This window comes from Cebidichthys violaceus, unplaced genomic scaffold (genome assembly GCF_023349555.1).
Source record: "Cebidichthys violaceus isolate CVI_PGR_0920_01 unplaced genomic scaffold, fCebVio1.0.p SCAF_11, whole genome shotgun sequence".
Lineage (NCBI taxonomy): Eukaryota > Metazoa > Chordata > Actinopteri > Perciformes > Stichaeidae > Cebidichthys > Cebidichthys violaceus.
In genome coordinates, this window is record NW_027176274.1 from 12,962,860 (window position 1) to 12,979,974 (window position 17,115).

The 17,115-nt window shown below is 42.8% G+C and overlaps 1 protein-coding gene across 4 annotated transcripts in view; it reads left to right on the forward strand.

Annotated features, from left to right (window-relative positions):
* Positions 1 to 17,115, forward strand: part of myo16 (myosin XVI) — a 97,545-nt gene that overhangs the window by 45,818 nt on the left and 34,612 nt on the right. For all 4 annotated transcript variants that reach the window (XR_011102211.1, XM_068704915.1, XM_068704914.1 and 1 more), the window contains exons 9-21: positions 2,001 to 2,151; positions 2,313 to 2,463; positions 2,873 to 2,983; positions 5,176 to 5,241; positions 6,698 to 6,825; positions 8,483 to 8,588; positions 9,892 to 10,009; positions 10,576 to 10,723; positions 11,251 to 11,368; positions 12,924 to 13,041; positions 13,808 to 13,879; positions 14,165 to 14,306; positions 15,083 to 15,155. Coding sequence is in view for 3 of the 4 variants with exons in the window: in XM_068704915.1 (XP_068561016.1) it covers positions 2,001 to 2,151; positions 2,313 to 2,463; positions 2,873 to 2,983; positions 5,176 to 5,241; positions 6,698 to 6,825; positions 8,483 to 8,588; positions 9,892 to 10,009; positions 10,576 to 10,723; positions 11,251 to 11,368; positions 12,924 to 13,041; positions 13,808 to 13,879; positions 14,165 to 14,306; positions 15,083 to 15,155 (1,502 nt within the window). In the remaining variant the exon portion in view is untranslated. The remainder of the gene's footprint in view (positions 1 to 2,000; positions 2,152 to 2,312; positions 2,464 to 2,872; positions 2,984 to 5,175; positions 5,242 to 6,697; positions 6,826 to 8,482; positions 8,589 to 9,891; positions 10,010 to 10,575; positions 10,724 to 11,250; positions 11,369 to 12,923; positions 13,042 to 13,807; positions 13,880 to 14,164; positions 14,307 to 15,082; positions 15,156 to 17,115) is intronic.

The window sequence follows — 17,115 nt, forward strand, 5'->3', positions numbered from 1 at the left end:
AATAATCACAGTGATAATATAAAACACAGGCTCATAAACACACACTCGGTATACACAGTGAATGAGGTTCAGTCACCGCTGAACTGTGCTCATCGGAGTGCATCTGCAAGGGAGAACGCATTTATTAATGAAAGAAAACATGAACACCTTACTCATGCCCGTACACACATACACGCATGCATTGATTAAAATGAGGTGTTAGCAGTAATCAAAAAAGGCTTGAGTGATTAATTTGCTAATGGGCATAAAGGTATCCTATTATCAAAAGGCATCTACTCTTTTTTAAAAAAAAAATAAAATCTTAATTGAAGCTTACAAGATAAATAGGAGATCTGAATAAAGACTGCACTGATTCAATGAGGGGCACGTTGTGTGAATGTCTGTCTACTGTAGGAGGATTCCCTTTTGACTGGTAGGTACTACAGTTAAAGGAAGACTTAATTAGTGATTATTGATTTAAATAACTTGTTGCAGCTCTATCAATCTGCCATCTGAAAAATGATATCCACTCTTACGATGTTATTTTAATTCTAGACCCCCTGTAAAATCATACAGTCTTAAATTGAATTAACCATTGTTGCTGTGGAGCAGTGTTTTGCTCTTACTACAAAGCCTGATGATAGAATGATGATAGAAAGTGAGGGTGGCTCGATGCAGTTCGCTGCTCCAATGCTCTCAGCTTCGGGGTAGAATGCTAGCGAAGTCAGGCAACAACCGTCCTGTGTAATCTGCCGTTAGGCTGTGCTAGCTTCATATGACTGAACTATGAATAGAAATCCTTTCATTTCATTTGCTGTGTAGAAATCGCGTAGGCTGTTAAACGGTAGAATTTAACATTTCGTGTAGGCAGTTAAGTCCTATATCAGCCCTAATGTCGTGTTCTGCTGCACGAGGATGCAGGAATATGCTCGCATTCCTGACATTTGCAGAGGGAGGTAATGCAACTTGTTGTACATGCAGGCCATAACACATGAAGAAGAAGATAAACGAATGAAACGCCTTTAAACAGACTGGACACATCTCATCAATTGCTAGCCTGTTTGTCAAATGAGAAAGGAAAGGCGTTCAGTACATTTGTTAAGCGCTCAAAGATGCACACAATATATTTTAAAGAGAAACATTGGCTTTAAACATACATTTTATCAATGTTGGAGTGAAAGCTGTAATTGGCTGATGATCCCAAACAAGCTTCTAAATTCCCCTTCCACACACACACACACACACACACACACACACACACACACACACACACACACACACACACACACACACAGCAAGGGTTGAACTCTTCGCATCTTAAAACTGAACAGATCTGTTGCAAAACCATTCACTGAACCGGGCTGCTGATGAATGCAGTGTAGTCATTGTGAAGCGTGATAGTGATGAAATCTGTCATATAGAAGGGCTTTGGGTTCCTCGACTATTGTGGGATAGAATACCATAGCTGCCTCTAACCATTTACTCCCATGGCTTCATCGCAACTCTGATTGCCTCACTCCGGCCTTAATCAATAGCTCCTTCTAGCATGTAGGTTTGGAAAAGATGTGAGACAAGCCCTCAGAGACTGAGACAATCCCCCTCTTTCTCACTTGAAGCCCCACATCCCTCCTTCAGCGGCCACGTGACGAAAGAAAGCCGGAGCAAGAGATGGGAGTCTAGGGGGTTGTCATTCAGACACAAATGAAGACGGGATGAAGCCATTCCCCTTCCCTCGTGCCCTGTTACACCTCATTACAGATGGGGGATCTTATCTCCCCCTTCCTCTTAAGCACAGTTGGATGATCCACACTGGGTTTCACATTGTGCACCAGTGCAGGTTAATCCACTCGGATTGTGAAGGAGGGTTGGCATGGTGAGAGACCAGTGAACAGAAAGGCGTATCTGGTTGTTTTAGAGTGCAGAGTATTATGGTCTTTGGCCAACAATATTACCAATATTATGTTGTTTTTTTGTTATTGATGGCACAGAATGGTGAAAAAAACTATTTTCACTTTCACCAGACATTTCCGCGTCGGAGCCCATAGCGGACATGCTGCTGAATGCAGAGGAGAGCTGGCTGCAGAGACTAAAGGACCCCTCCGCTCCTCTACCCTCCACTGACCAACGCTATGATGCGGGTTCTCACGACCTCAACACTCCTGTCAAGAACTTGTGGGTTAACAGTTTCATGAGCACAATTGTTATCTTATGGTTACTCTATAAATTGTAAATACTGCCCCCCCCCCCTCCCTTCCTACATTTTTCTCAAATCTGCTTCCCGTCCATTTACCTTGTGTCTTTTCCAACACCTTGCCTGTCAACCTATCACACAGGAACCCCCTGGGTCTCTCTATCTCTAAGCGGGACAGTCTGCTGGAGAAGTGTGCCATGTTCAAAGAGGCAGGTGGAGCTCTGAGCCGACAGCCCTCACAGGACAATGGCCTAGATGGCCCCTTTAGCTCTGGAGCCAGCAAACTGGAGCAGGTACCGTGTCGTCCTACAGCTCACGCACTATACAAACACTGAGAGGCAGTGAGAACACAGATAATCCCAAATGTTCCCAGGCATAGCATTCCACGTCTGCTTTTATCTGAAACATCACACAGTATGTAATAACTGTTGTTTCATAGAAGTATCTGAATAGACAATATGTGCTATATATGTATCAAATAATGTGCATTTAAGACCCAAGAGCATTGTAGTACTTTTCAAATGTTGGAAAATAAAGAAAATACATTGGTGAAGAACTTGATTGGAACAAAGTGCTGCAATATCTTTAGGCCTCAGAGGAATTTAACTGGAGACCACTGTCCCAAACTTGTACAACAAATGTAAAATACTCCGACTTAGTGGAAGCCTGTTGGTGTTTACTCTCAGCTTGCGCTTTCCTCAGGTCAAGCTGATGCCTCCCGCTCCCAATGACGACCTGGCATCCCTCAGTGAGCTGACCGACAGCAGCCTGCTCTACGAGATGCAGAAGCGCTTCGGAAACGACCAAATCTACGTAAGACCCTCATTGTGCCACTGAACCAGGAAGTCCCACTCAGCATTAAACATGCATGAAAACACACACAGAACAGAGAGAAATACAAACACACACACACACACACAGTCTCTCGCTCTCGGGCATAACTCAGTTGTTCAATTGTAGTGGAGCGTTGTGTTGTTTACGGTCTGGGAATTTCAGAGTGTGATGTTTGGATCGCATCACACCATCTTTATACCCATGAGCACCGCAGTGGGTTTCCCTCCGGCATATGTACATGTAGTGTCCTCTGTGTCTGAAGTATAAACAGTGCATTGCAAATACTGCACCTTTTCTCCTGAACACTATTGTGCAGATCATATTTAGATTCCTGACCCCTGACTACTTTTACAGCCAACGATTGGTGGTGAATAGTTATTTGTCTGAATATAGTTGAATCTTTTTAGTATCTAAACCCTTTTGTGTTTATTAGGTGAATCCCTTCCCCTCTCTGTTTTGGCCTGCTGACTTGTAAGAAGGGTACCTAATTCTAACACACACACACACACACACACACACACACGTACTTACACTGGTGACAATTGCAAAATCAATGCTATTTAGATCGATTGGAAGATAAATCCAAAACTATATTCTGGAGTAAAGTGCCTTAATCTCCAACAATTGGTCCATTTTATAGTCCTGTCATCTCCCTTCCTTTATAACTGTAGTCTGGCCCATACTTCTCCATGGGGACCGAGCCCAATAAAGACTGGAACCAGATCAATGTGGAGCTATCCGGTGCACTCTCTTCTCTGTGAAGAAGCAGTAATAGTCTGTTATTATAGAAACCCAGATGGGCGACAGACAGTAGGGTTAGCCACAGCAGGGGACAACCGATAAGGGGGACGACAATAAAAGGCAGCAGAGTGGTGGATGAAGAAAAGAGAAATGATAAGAATTCAGAATAATGAGGGACGGACTTGAGGTGCAGTCCAATTTGGTAGAAGAAAAGGTTAAAAGAAAGGACAAAGTGCGGCTATCATGGGGACGTCGGAGCATGCCTGATCTGATTGTGTATAACTACTCTTCCATGGAGGTGCACATGCTACAGTCATGAGTTATGCTCCATTCTGTTTATAGCAAAGATATTCCTAAATAAAGCCTGGTGTATGTAAAGATAAAGTTTTTAACATAGTATCCATCTTCTGTAAAAGTGCTTGGAAATGAACCACGTACTCTTTTAGTGTTGCCAAATAAATTCATTTCTTTGCTTTTCTGCCCTGCTTCACCTTCTTCTTTTTATATGTAAGGTGTGACCTTATGCACATGATAGAGAGCATTTCAAGAAAGAGGTGAACAAAGCAGAGATGTGATGAAGGACAGAAAGAGGGAGAGGACAAAGGCGGTGAATGCTCCATATGTTCCCAGCAGGGTGGTCAGAGATGGGGCTTTGAAGGAGTGGTCTGCTGCCTTCTGCCAATACAGAAGGACCAGTGCAGCGTTAAAACCCCTGAGGAGAGCGGCAAGGAACTGGGGAAGGATATGACTGAAGACACTGTTGTTTAATCTTGGGACATCCCTGTCAAAAATGCAGCCTTCCCCAGTTTTACTAAGTTTAAAAAAAGCTAAACTGGTAGTGTGAATTTTGCTTTGTGTCTACAGGCAGTGGGAATTTGTTCAAGTCATTAACCTTGAGCCAGGGCCTAAGGACAGAGCAGCATGTTACAGAAGGTTAGCAATGTCTGCGTTCTCCCGGGGGACAGAGCGTTAGCTTTCAAACATCCTCCGGGGCTCTTTGTGAGAAACAGAGGGCTAGCAGTTTAGTGGAAAGGGTCAGGAATCAAGAGTTGGTTAATTTGATCCATATGGCCTCAGGGTTTGTGTGTATGCGGCGTGGGAGGGCAGAATTGTTTTTCTTTCTTTTTCTATTGGACAAAGGTTATTGCTGAGGTTGTCGTCGGAGGTCCCTTCTTGACCTTTCTCTGCCCTGAGATTACCATATTCTTATGGTAATAGAGATTGTCGCTGCCATGAATTCTGATGTGAAAAGAAGACTGGGACAGCACTTTTATTTTCAGTTCAGTGTTAGTCTGTCAGGAATTATAAACCCGCTTCAGCCTGTTTGCAGGTCAAAATGGTCAACCTCACACCCAAATAATGTTCGTCTTACATAGTTAGATTCACGAGTGATAGAGCAGTCAGCTGTGTTTTTTTCTTCTCTTTTGTAGACTTACATTGGACACATCCTCCTGCTGGTCAATCCAAACAAAGAGCTGCCCATCTACTCCACTTTGGTAAGCAGGTATTTTAAATTACCTCTATCCATTATATGCCGCGCTTTCTCTCTTAATATTTAATTTGCAGGTCTATGTACCATGATCCACGCTTAAACCATGTGGCTTTACATTTGAAAGGCTATGCGTTTTACATGCAAAATCATAATATAAAGGAGGCATGTTTGCCGTATAATAAGCAGGACATGAACAGATGAAATGGACCTTGTGGTTAATAAATAATGCAGTCTTCCTGTCAATGATACACAGCACAAGGCTGACTCTGCATCAGCAAGGGAAGAGAAGTATCTAGTTTAGCTAGCACACGCACAAAGACGGACTTTATTATGCTATCTCACCGCTTCAAATAATTCATTTTAAAATCACTATCTTTAGGGTTGAAAAGCAGCATTTGCAACAGCTAAAGGAGACTCTCGGTGAAGGACTGAAAGTCTTTTGATGTTTATAAACAGCATTATCATTTGTTTGATGTTGTGATATCAATCGACAACAGTGTGCGTCACCTTATTTATAGCAGTGGATAACTCATTTTGAAAAGGCTGAATTAACGCCAGCTTAGTGCTTGCCCATGTGGACCCAGGAGGGGTTGGATGGAGGGGGAGACATCTTCTCCTGCCATGACAGAATGAAGCCAAGCCCCCCCTGGCTGTCCCATTCCCGCCCGTGTCTGGATTCACTCCAGGCGTCCACACTCGACTGAGAGGATGGGTGGACGAGCAGGGAGGAGCCAGCGTGAGAAGGACATATGTCCCAACATGTGTGATCTGCTGGCCGTCTGTCACCCCCTCCAGTCTGGTGGTCCACCGCCCATCCGCCTTTCCTTTTCCACAGACACCAATGCAGTACTGGCACACATTTTCTGGACTTGTTACAGAAAGAGGGTGTGACAGTACAGTCATATCGCAGTTCAGTGTGGCAGACAATGGAGGTTACCCTGTCTGTCTTTCTTAGGCATACATTGTGCAACATTTAAACTGTAGTTGCTGTTATACGCGTCAGTGCAAAATTCAGGTTTGCACTGAAACGTATATATATTTTTGTAAAACCAAACCGAGAAACAATGTAACAAATCTGAGTAACATTCTTCAAACACCTCAGTGGACTAAAGCCGTGTCAACATTTTCAGGCCGTAGCTGAGTCTAATTGTTCAAAGTGCTCATGCATATTTAAAAATGTGGGTCTCCAGAGTGTAACTTTTTAAGCCAACAGTTGTTTGGACAATCGCAGTGTTCCGATAAATTGAAATGAATATTTCATGTGTGCAAAAACCGGACAGCTGATGATTTGCTGACTTCCTTATTTACTCAAACTCTATGTATGGAGAGGTTACACCCAGCGTGGTTTTACTTTTCAGCTCACACTTTATCCTCTGTGTTGCTCAGCCCATGCATGTGTCCATGTTACATGAGGTTGTAATCCAATATGTTGGCGGACTCTACCTGTCTTTCTCCCACAGGTGAGTCAGCTGTACCTGAGCTCCACGGGTCGTCTGTGCTCCTCTCTGCCACCTCACATCTTCTCCTCAGCAGAGAGAGCTTATCACATGATGCTGCAGGAGAGATGCCCGCAGTGTTTCATTTTGAGGTACACGGGCCTCCCTCAACACACACACACACACACACACACACACACACACACACACACACACACACACACACACACACACACACACACACACACACACACACACACACACACACACACAGTTTCACAAACACTGAACTGGGATTATGAGACAAAAATCTCAACAGAGCAAAATAACTGCAAATTCTAGTGACATTCAGTCGGCCACCTGGTTGGTCCACACCCCTCACTGCCACACACCTGTTAAACACTCCCTGAGGCATTGATAGCGCTCAGCCTGAGCTGAGCTGTGGACCTGTTCAATATTCACGCAGAGACGGGTTTGCTGGGAGCATTGTAGCGTCTTTGCTCTTCGTCCTCGGCTGGACGGAGGCAGCTCCCTGATTGCAATTAAATCCCGCTCTGCAGTGATATTCCCGCTGAGTTGTAACCAATCTGGCAGAGAGTTAATGTGCCCTGGCCACAGGCTATCCATCTCACTCACATGCTAGGACATTGTACATTCTCATGTACCCACACACCTTTTCCCTTCATTCTTTCCCTGCTACGCTTTATTCCTCCCTTTTCTTGTTCCTCTTTTTTTTACACTTTCCTGTTCATTCACGATTCCTCTTTATTTCCTCACACATACACACACACACCTACACATTTACAGGCAATCGGAGGCCATCATCCCCCGAGGCCAGTGCTCTCACAAAATGCCCTTGAAATCTAATAAAAAGTGCTAAATGAAATAGACAGTGGAAAGGCCTTTGGACTTTGCACTCAGCAGGGCTGTAAGTAGGAAATCTAGTAACACACATACATACACAGAGACAAACAGTGCGGCACAGCACACTGCGGTCATTAGTGAGGGCTTCTGACCTTCTGACACCATCTGCTTGATGCTACTATGCCTGTCTCAACTCTCTGCATGTTGGTGAGTGTCAGAACATGTGCTGTAGAGAAACCTTATGTCAGATTTAATATCCACTCAACGGAATTAATTAATTAATTGATTAAAAACAGGCGCCCACTGCCAGATAAGTTGTGGCTGTAATGCATTGTGGAAAGTGGGGATCAATGGAGCAACGTTGAGTCAGACAAAAGGAATAGATTGTGATTTTGATGGGTGGGGGTTCCTGAAGGGGTGATGTCAGGAGGTGGGGACATGGAGTCGAGGTGACAGATGTGGGAAACACCCTGATGACTAATGCATTACATCTATTCTTCTGAGACGCATCCAGAGAATGGTAACACACACAGATGCTTGATTTTTGTATCGATATGTTTGCCCTTTACTCTTGATGTCGAGTTTCCCTTATTAACAGCCTTTTAATTTCATTATTTTTTTACTTGCCTGTTATGCAGATGTTGCAGCACAAGGTAGAAAAGAGTGCAATTATAAAGATTGAAATATAAAATAGTAATAAAGGCGCAAAGTGTTACATGATTTTGTACCCCATCACTTATTTTGGAAGCGCATAAGGAAGTATCTCTTAATGTCCAGCATGAACACAAGCAATGAGCACAGCAAGCAAAACCTGTCAATGATCTATTGTTTTAAATCAGACTTGAGAAATGATGAACCTAAGACCTTAAGACAGGAAACATTAGAGAAACAATAATAGCATCACTGAAGGACATTAAATCAGCATTTTTTTTTCTGTCTCTCTAGTGGTGAAAGTGGTTCTGGGAAAACAGAGGCCTGTAAGCACATAGTGAGACACCTGACAGCCCGCTCCAGCCCCAAAGGCTTTGCACTGGAGCCCAGAATGAAACATGTAAGTCTGGTCCTGATACTCTTTTATTTTACACTTCAAACAGTCACCGGCTGTCCTGGAGGCTTAAATGGCTAAAATATATGTCATGAATCCTTTGTTGCTCTCATGCTCTTGTCTGTTTACTTTGAATTTGCAAAAAGGCTAGCAAAATAACGTTATGGTAGACATCTTTTTCATTTCAAATTCAATTCTCTGCACAATTGTTCCTCATCGAGAAACTCATGATATTCGTGTGTTCTTCAAAGCGAGGCACTGACTGGATCGTACATCCTTTCACCCTGTGCGCAAGTCTTTACCGTGCTTATTGTTCCCTGTCGCACGTCATCTCTGATCAAAAATCAGATGGCACACATTGTACTGAGACAGTGGTCAAAGTTCTTCTTGTTTCTGTGCTGGAGGAGAGAATAGACATATGGATTAGTGGACACAGTAAGGGGCTTTACTGGTAGTCTTTTCTTCTCTGCTCGATAGCTGTTCATTTGTCAGAGACAGCATTTCAGCATTCAGACCCTGTGTTTGATTGCATCATTAAGATTTCCATTAAAATGACTTTATCTCTTACCATGCTGTTTCTTAAGAACAGAACCATTTGCAGCGGAGAGAATCATTTGGCCGTTATTCTGAGGAGGCAGTCCATTTGTCTTAAACTTTACAACCTAATGAAGGAATATTGATTCAGAAAAATGATAGTAGAGTACAATAGGATGCCAAATACCCATATCCGCTTCATGGCACATTTTCCAGTAAATCAAGAGAGGCTACAATCATAAAGACACATATGCTGACAAATTAATATATTTTACAAGGCATTTAAGGTCGGAATTGAGGTCAGATTTTAGTATCCTCCCTTGTCTTGTATATGAACAAGAACTAAATAACTTGCATTGCTGCCTCTGCGTGTATTCAGCGCTGTGTAGATGTGGTTCAGATTGTGACATGTTGGTGGTGTTAAACACACGATTCACTGCTCTGCACTCAGTCTATCAGTCGGGTAACAAAGCTGTGTGTAGCCAGGGATTGCAAGTGACGCGTTTCTGATGAAGTCATCGTTATGTAGTCGATATCTGGGTCAGCTCTGTCTGATCATCCTAGGACACATTAAACACTGGGTTCCTGTGTAACGGGTGCATATTGACATCTTGTGGTGGGAAGTGGAATTTTTTGATTCAGGTGTAGAGATACTAGAGAGATACTTTGTGTAAGTGGATTTCATTATTTTGGAAAATAAAAAGACATACATATTCTGCAGTGAGGATGTTCACACTCACTGTTAACATTTCCTCTGGTTTAACAAAATATGCAGGTTAACTGCATTCTGGAGGCCTTCGGTCATGCAAAGACTCTGAGGAACAACAACTCAAGCCGCTTTATCAAGTTGTTGACCATCCAATACTGTGACAAGAGGAGGACACTGCTCAGAGGTAACCTCCATTTCTCTCAGTGGAAACTGATTGATGGTATTGTCTGTATTTCCCATATGAGACAGGAATAGAATGAAATGCTGATAAGTGTAAAAACATTGTACTTAATTCTTCAAAATGTCTATATTCTGGTTCAATTTTGCTGTAGTTGACATAACATGTTTCCTTATATGATTCCACACATTTTTGTTCTTTATTATTTAATCAAATCAAATATTTATTGCTAAAGTGAGCAAATAGTCATTGTTTTCAAAGTCTGGACCACTACTTTATGATGATAGTAGAGTGATGATAAAGATTCGCAATATAAAGGCACAGATGTGATATGACTTGCTATGGGATCAGGTGCTCAATAGTAAACACCAGCAGGGGGCAGTAAAAGCCCATGAGTCTACTCTTACAGAGTTTCAATTTGTGCTCCATTATTTAAAGTCCTGTTTACCTTATTTTACCCCAGTTACTTTGACCAGTGACCACCCACTGAATGTTCAGTACTACTACTATCATCTGATGAAATGTAATTTACACATGTGTTATTGAAGTATTAAACAATTCTGATGTTTAAGCCCGTGTGTACACCCACATGCTGGAGAAGTCTCGCCTGGTCCACCTGCCTCCTCACCAACACAGCTTCAACATCTTCTATTTGATGGCTGAAGGCCTGTCGCCTGAGGAGAACAGCGCACTTTACCTCAACAATGTCCTGGCTCATAGGTTAGTGTCTGTCAGCTGTTGTATGTCTATCGTATCCATAATCCACTATATATATATATATATATATATATATATATATATATATATATATATATATATATATATATATATATATATATATATATATATATATATATATATATATATATATAGACACACACACACACACACACACACACACACACTGAATGTCACCAGTGTGATAACTACTGACCTGATTCGCTCTGATTTGGAGCCTGAGAAGTACGCTTGCCCCTCTTGCATCACACCAACCCATTGGTGATTTACAACCCTGGTTGCTATTTCTCTCTGCATAGAGTGACAGGAGCTGTATGTAGCACTGCACAAAACTACCTCATAAATCTTTTGGATCTAGGTCTCTGTCATCCACAGATATGCACACACGTTTGGAACCAATGCACCTGTACACTGACCATGGGACACACTTTGTCCTTTGTGAGCATTTTGTTTTTGTGGTTGTCTGAAATCTCAGTCCACATTGTCCAATGTTTATGTCCTTACTCCAGGTATCTCAGTGGAGGACTTCTAGGGGAGAACCCGCCAGTAGCTGCAGTCTCTGCCCAGAGCCGGGAACGCCTCGCAGCAGTCAAACAAGCCCTGCGAGCCCTGGGCTTTAACAAGCAGGTATCGATCAGCACTGCATACGGCTTCTGTTATTGTCACTGTTTATTCAAAGGTTATCGACAGCGGGGATCATTCAGTGTTGATGTTACAGACCCTGAAGTAGCCATGTATGAGGTCATCAATGAGATTTCACCCCAGGTTTTGAGTCTGTAATTTCGAGTCCAGGGCCTGGATCCTTCAAAGGATGCATCTCTAACCTCAAAGATAGCAGAACTACTGACCCATTTTATGGGATTTTGTTCAATTTGAAAAGTCAAATACTTCAAAATATATGACTAGGATGTCATCCCAGTAATACCTGGTAAATAATATCTCGGTCAAAAGTAATTTTCAAGTTAAAGAGGATTGCCCATGCTCTATTAAATAATTGACCACTGCATAATGGATTGCAGGAGACTGAGTGATGCAAAGGACACGACGGTATATCCTCCCACTTCAGGCACAAGACGTATTTGAAATGAGGCGGGCATAATCTGTTTCTAATGACATATTTGGCCTAGATGTTTTGATCTCTTAGGATTGGGACTCATTTTCTATTTTCCATCTAAAGATCATATGGAGACATTGATTTACGCCTGCTGAGTGCATGTAGTGTGCTACAGTGTGTGGTACAGCCCGTCCTGTGCACCACCAGCTGTGTTCCCAGCCCATTGTCAGATTCTATTCTTAGATTCCCAGTCAGCATCTGTCAGCAGTGAGTGACCACCATCTCACCTTTTAATCCAGCAGCAGTCAATACACGCAGGCATGGCCTTAAGGACGGGGGGATAGAGCGATAGATAGGCTTATATCAGAGGGCACTAGTGTCCACTGGATAAGAGAGGGAGTCCAAGGGACAGAAGAAGGAGCGGGGGGGGGGGTGTAAGAGTGGAAGTGATAGACCACCCATTGGTCTCTGTCTAAGTCTAATCACGGTAAGACTCCCAGTCCAGACCCCAAAGGTCAATCGTCATTAACGCTCCCTATCGCTCCTTTTCTCTCCCTTGTGCCCTTGCTCCCTTTCTTCTCCCTTTCTAAGCAGGGGGAGTCTGTCTGTGTATAGAGTGTCAGACAGAGACTAATGCTTGTGTTTATCTCCCAGATATCAGCTCCAATATCCTGCCTTGAGAGAGTGCACACGCAGACACAGACACACCCACACACACAAGCACACACCCTCAAACTCGAGCATCCCCCTCTCAGAGATTCAGAGCAGTGGGTAATGGGGTATTCCATTAAGCGTCCTCTACTCAAGGGCAGAGAGGAAGGGAGAGTGGGATGGAGCGAAAGAAGTGTGTGAATGAAGGGAGGAGGAGGGTGGATGCGTCGTTAAAAAGCCTGTTTTTGTCTTTATTTTTCATGACATTTGTAAACTTTAAGATAAATATAGTATATCGTCAGTCCCAAGGTTGGATTTAGGATCATTAAAAATGTCCTCAGCATTTCATGTAGTGCACGTTGGAATTAAGCAGTGGAAAGGGGGAAATTTATGTTTTGGATTGTTTTTACTAATTTCCATCCAATTCATATTTGTTTCCTCTCTAACTCCCCACTCTTTTCTCTCTCTCTCTGCTAGGAGGTTGACTCAGTGTTTATGCTGCTATCTGCTGTGCTCCATATTGGGGACCTACGTTTCACTGCGTTGACGGATGCCGATACAGCCTTCCCTTCTGACCTCCAGCTGCTTGAGAGAGGTCAGTGCCCTCCGTCACATGACTGGGGTCACATTTCCACCCTGTGTGGAGGTGGGGCGGGGCAGGAAGGAGGGGTGCATCACACCCACTCATCGTGTTTATCTCATTGTCATCGCTCCTCCCTTTCTCTGTCTCTTGGAGTTCTGCTTGGCAGCTTGCCAGCACGAGCTAAAGGCCAGACAGTCACCTGTTTGGTAAGCCGCATTTTTCTGGCAAACAGTAACCACGGTGAGGAGAGATCCCTCTTAAACCCGCTCTTGGTGTTTCTCTTTTTTTTCTCTCTCTCTCTATTTCTGTCGCCCTCATTATGCAACTGCTACATTTGTTCCTGTGACCCCCGACCTTAGTGAGATGGTAAACAAATGACATCAGCGCCTGAGTGGGAAAGAACCGGTCGTTGTCAGGGAGATGTGATGTCAGCAAAGGGTTTCTGGGTTGTTGTCACCTGTTTCTGCTGCTTGTTTATGAGTTCTGCTCAGAAATTCACTGATGACTAACTGCTGCCAGCTCTACTGATCGATTATGATCTGAAGCAGTGCTCAGCTTGTTGCGGTGCTCAGCTTGTTGCGCTGGCAGCGTGATGTTGTCGTCAGAGTAGGGAAGAGCACATTTATTTCTGGGAAGTTATCAGAGCTACCTTTCTGACATCCTTATTTTTAATGATTAATGCTGTTATTTTGATGTTTGTCATCCTGTCGTCACGTCACTGTCAGTTATTCTGACGGCTTCTTTCTCTCTCTTCCTCTTCCGGTCTTCCTCTGCACAGTTGCTGGGTTGTTGCAGGTGTGCTCCAATGACTTAAGCATCGCCCTCACCTCCGACGTCCAGTACTTCAAAGGTATCCACTCACCGGCCTTCGCATATAGGCATGTACAGGGAAAAACCTCAACACTGTTCAAGTTATAAATACATCTTTTAATAAGGTGCAAAAACGTACATTTCAACAAGCAGCATGTCTTCAGTCACAGGACGATTATGTTTAAAACACAATCAGTGTCGTCTTGCCGCAGAAAACAAAACATTGGGACATAAAACCAAAAATAACCCTTACAGATATTGTTCTATCACTGTGCTATCAACATGATCATCAAGAAATTGTGTTGCCATGTCCCTTTTGTGTCAGGTGACATGATCACTAGGGGCCACGCAGTGGAGATGTCAGAGCAGTACAGAGACCAGCTTGCGAAGGCCATCTATGGACGTCTCTTCAGCTATCTGGTCAACAGTACCAACGACTACCTACAGGGACAAGACGACAGCATCGGGTATAGCTGTGTGTGTGTGTGTGTGTGTGTGTGTGTGTGTGTGTGTGTGTGTGTGTGTGCTTGTGCTTGTGCTTGTGCTCGTGCTCGTGCTCGTGCTTGTGCTCGTGCTCGTGCTCGCAGGTTGTTGTTTTTCCCCCTGTGTTTACCGCCAAAAGAATTTCATTGAAAGCCCAGGCTGTTGATAACAAATGGCACCAATGTAATCTATCTGTAATCACACGAGCGCCGTCTCTCACTCAGGGCCTCTGGAGTGACAACACTGATTATTGTGACAGACACATAGTTTACAGTGAAGGTTTGTAATAGTTTACATTGCATAACATGCACGGATAGGCATGTACACTGAAATGAAAAACACTGAACAACAAGGTAGATGACACACCCAAGGTTTCTGTGAAGGTCTTGCACACAGCAACTTAAACACACACACACACACACACACACACACACACACACACACTCTCTTAGATGGAGGCCAATGGATCCTTGGTTGTGTTGATGTTGTGATGTCTTATCACACGCTGTCAGATAACCGGTGCTCCATCTTCTGGAATGTGTTTGTGCTTTGTGTTGTTTACACACCAACCACACAACATAACTGATTTGTCATCCACACTACTTACTACTGGCACACCCTCTTCAGATGTGTTATTGCACACACACGCACTAACGAGATAATTCCTGTCAGAGTGATGCAAACAAGTCCTCACGTTGATCCTGGAGTTGGAGTGGTCATATGTAATTCATTTGCTCTCTTATCTGTTAATTTTTTCTAGTGATCCTGCCTTGGAAATTGGGATCTTGGACATCTTTGGGTTTGAAGAAGTTCAGAGGAATGGATTTGAGCAGGTGGGACAATGCCTACTTTTATTAGATTTCAGTCAACCCCAAAGATACGCGTCAATGTTGTGTCCCTCTTCCCCTCAAGCAGACACATTTATTCTCCTAATCAAGCCAAATGCATTCATGACATTCCCTGGTTAACATCATTGGCTTAGAAGGCCGCCCTGAGCTAAATAAGTCTCCTTGAATAGTGTGTGGTTTTGTAGTTTCAAACTGATCTTAATCAAATTGTGAAAATATTTGACTTTTATCTATTTTAGACATTTTGGTCTGTAATTGTAATGAATGAGATGAGGTCTGTGGCTGACTGTGGTGTGATTTTCAGCTGTCCTTAAATGAACTGAGGGCTGACACAAAGGCTCCTCTGTGTGTGAGATGTCAGAGTAATGGGCTGCTTCAAATGTGTGTGTGTGTGTGTGTGTGTGTGTGTGTGTGTGTGTGTGTGTGTGTGTGTGTGAATCTTAATTTTAGACATGATTTAGTATATTTTTGGGGTCACAATGCAAATCATTATTGATTATTTTTTAAAACCTGTTCTGCACAAGGGGCTCGAGGGCTTAGACGAGTAGCATATACCATTGAAAGCTTATCCAGAGCGAATATAATGCATACATGTTATATACCAGATTTTAAAAGAAAGTCTGGGCAATACTATCATGTAAGCCATTTTTACAAACTCCAAACACAATTCTACACATCTAATATAATCAAATAGAAGATTTACCACAATATCACGTATTTTTCGCCATGACTCGGCGAGCTACGTACTTCTCTCCCAGATACAAACACAAAGCTAAAGGCTAACACCGAGATAGCAAAAAGAGATAACAAATCTGTGAGCAAATGAGCACCAGAAGCACAAACCATTTTATCGATCAAATTCATAAAAGCTCCTTACTTTATAGATGTTGTCCGGTAAATCCCCGCATAATTCATTCAAACATATGTTCTACGTATGTCCTGTGCGTCTATGAAATGTTCCCGGGTAGAAACAAGGGTCTGTCTAACTACGGGACCCAGGGAAAGGGTTTTGACTTTCGGCGAACCTGTTTTTATGCTTCAGGAGGGGCGCCACATTTTTAATTCTGACTGGCTAACGATTCTGTCAATCAAACCCTCGAGGGCACCCTTCAATAGTATGACTCTGACACTTTGAAGGAGGGTTCATTGACTGAAATCGACCAATTATAGGCTGAGATATGAGACATACAAACTGGAAGTCAGACGAGAAAATCCCATGGATGACAGACAGAAACAGTCTCAGAGTATGCAGTATCTCAAAATGATGCCAAACTACTGTATTTGGATAGATTGAACACTATTAGTGATAAAACAAGTGCAATATATAATTATTTAGTATATCAAATTACAATGGAACAGCTGGAACAGCTTGTTCCAAAGTGACAATTGTGCCTGACCTCGCCTGACCTCTCTGTACTAAAACCTCTCTAACTTTGTTCTGCTTCACTTTATCAAAGTCAAACTTTGTGGAGAGACTGTTAGTTAACATGTTGTGCTATGATTTGGGAGAGTTTTTAGACTGTCAGCTGCATCATTTCAAATAAATAATAATAATAATAATAATAAAAGTGTTGTTTTTTTCAGGCGACCCTGAAACTTTTCAATTTGTGCTGTGTGCCATCTTCATTTACTCTTAACCAGTAACCTGATATTCACACATCTGAACAAATCTCGCAAGTGTTACCTTTATTATAACACCAAAACTGTTAAAATTGTAGTTAGAGAAATACACTCTTTTTAGTATGGGTATGCAATTTTTGAGCAGAGGCCTAAAAACAGGGCTGGAGTCTAAGAGGTTTTAAGAACCAAATCTTGTTCCAATGAAGTTGGTCCCAACTGTTTTTCTGTAAAGAAAACAAAAGCATTTTTCACATTTGGCAGCATTGTTCGCATCATTGAAAAAAGAAAACTACCAGCAACAACCACAATTACAGAAATTATTTCA